Consider the following 1760-nt stretch of genomic DNA (forward strand, 5'->3'; position numbering starts at 1 on the left):
TGGAGCATCACATTTAAAAGCTCAAAATGGCCAGAAAAAGAGAACTTTCATCTAAAACTCGACAGTCTATCCTTGTTCTTAGAAATGAAGGCTATTCCATGCGAGAAATTGCTAAGAAATTGAAGATTTCCTACAACGGTGTGAACTACTCCCTTCAGAGGACAGCAACGAGGACAGACCTCGGCGTCGCGCTATGACGTAATAGGTCTATGAATCAGGCCTTCGGAGGACGCAGCAGCTGGATTGGTACTCAGTAAACGTTTCTCCTTCTAAACACTTCAAAGCCAAACTGGCTTATTGTGGTCTTGCTAACATAGTGAGGACCAGGTCTCCATCTAACCCTGAATCCTCATTTCTTCTCTCTTGCAGAGGGATGGCTTAGTGGTTAGAGCAGTGCTCTGCTGCTCTGAGAAGGTTCCTAGTACCCGGTTCGATCTTCCCACAGACTGCACTCAGGGTCCCTGAGTAGGACCCTTAACCTCACACTGCTCCACATGCATCGCACAATGGCAGCCCACTGCTCCCCAAGGGGAGGGGTTAAATGCAGAGGGAATTTCTCCACTGTGAGATCAATGAAGGGATTAACATTTATTGACACTGAACCAGAACCCAGACAGGGTCAGATGAGGTCATTATATAAGGTCATTTTTTGAGCTAAACACCTCTAGAACCTGCAGGACAGCAGCTTTGGACAACTATCATGAACAGAACCAGGGAGGTGAGATCATGGAGGTCAAGAAGTTTTTTTCTGGATCAGATGATTAAAACTTCAACCAGCGTCAAAAACGACTTTGAATTTAAAACGAGTCTCATCAGAAGTTTAAGCAACATGTTGGAAACTATAAGGAAACATTCCTTCTCTGATGGATGGACCGAGGTCCCTGGAGGTTGGCCCCTGACTTAGATGGACCTGAAGGTGGCCCAGAATGTGGCCCCTGAAAGCGGACCTGAAGGTGGCCCTTGGGTTAGAAGAACCTAAAGGTGGCCCCTGGGTTAGGTGGACCTGATGGTGGCCCCAGGTTCCCCTGAACCTTGAACGCCATGAAAGGATGGCATGCAGCATGGTCCTAGGTTCCACCGGTTCTGCTGCCAGCCCCATGGTTAGCTAACATTAACGGCCAGGTAGGGACCTGGATGTTCTGACCCAGGATGGGTTCTGTGATGGACCCAGAGAAGACGCTGGTTCTGGTCAAAGTTCTTTAATGATTAAAAACAATAAAGTTCCTTAAATAAACAACAACAGAGTTCTAGCTTGAAACGATCCATGAAGACTCTACTGCTGGGAACACTGGTTCTCCTGGGTTGTATCAGACCTCACGTAGATCACCTCAACCTTTGGTTTCCTTCTCCTCCCTTCTTGTAGGTTCTGCTGGCGGTTCTCCTCAAGCTCGTCTTTCTCCTCGGTACCGGTCCAACTGAGGAACAAGCAAAAGAACAGAGGTCATCATTAGGCTTCAGTCTGGGGGACAGGGTGGGCTTCTGAGAGAATGAAGACAAACTGAACCGAGCTGGTTCTATAGAGAACATTCTGACTGATCCTGACCAATCAGGTGCCTCGTTGACCTGACCCTGGTACTAAGGATCCAATCAGAGACCAGCTGCTGGTCCTAACTAGACCAGGACCAGCAGCAGAACCCACCTGGAGTTGAAGATCACTTCTGGGTCATCAGAGCTGATCTTCACACACTTGGCAGGTTGGACCTCTGGTTCTGGAAGAGATAAGAAATGATGAGCAGATCGTCCACTGCAGGGAACCATCG

At 48.3% G+C, this 1760-nt stretch overlaps 1 protein-coding gene across 1 annotated transcript in view; it reads right to left on the reverse strand.

The window, feature by feature from the left end:
* Positions 1-725: 725 nt before the first annotated feature.
* LOC107100415 (protein Spindly-like) overlaps positions 726-1760 on the reverse strand; it is a 10655-nt gene continuing 9620 nt past the window's right edge. The window contains exons 10-11 of the mRNA XM_015398877.1: positions 1640-1759; positions 726-1415 (exon numbers count right to left, since the gene is read on the reverse strand). Coding sequence (XP_015254363.1) covers positions 1274-1415; positions 1640-1759 — 262 coding nt within the window. The 3' untranslated portion in view covers positions 726-1273. The remainder of the gene's footprint in view (positions 1416-1639; position 1760) is intronic.

This window comes from Cyprinodon variegatus, unplaced genomic scaffold (genome assembly GCF_000732505.1).
Source record: "Cyprinodon variegatus isolate N-32 unplaced genomic scaffold, C_variegatus-1.0 Scaffold969, whole genome shotgun sequence".
In the NCBI taxonomy this organism is placed as follows: Eukaryota; Metazoa; Chordata; class Actinopteri; order Cyprinodontiformes; family Cyprinodontidae; genus Cyprinodon; species Cyprinodon variegatus.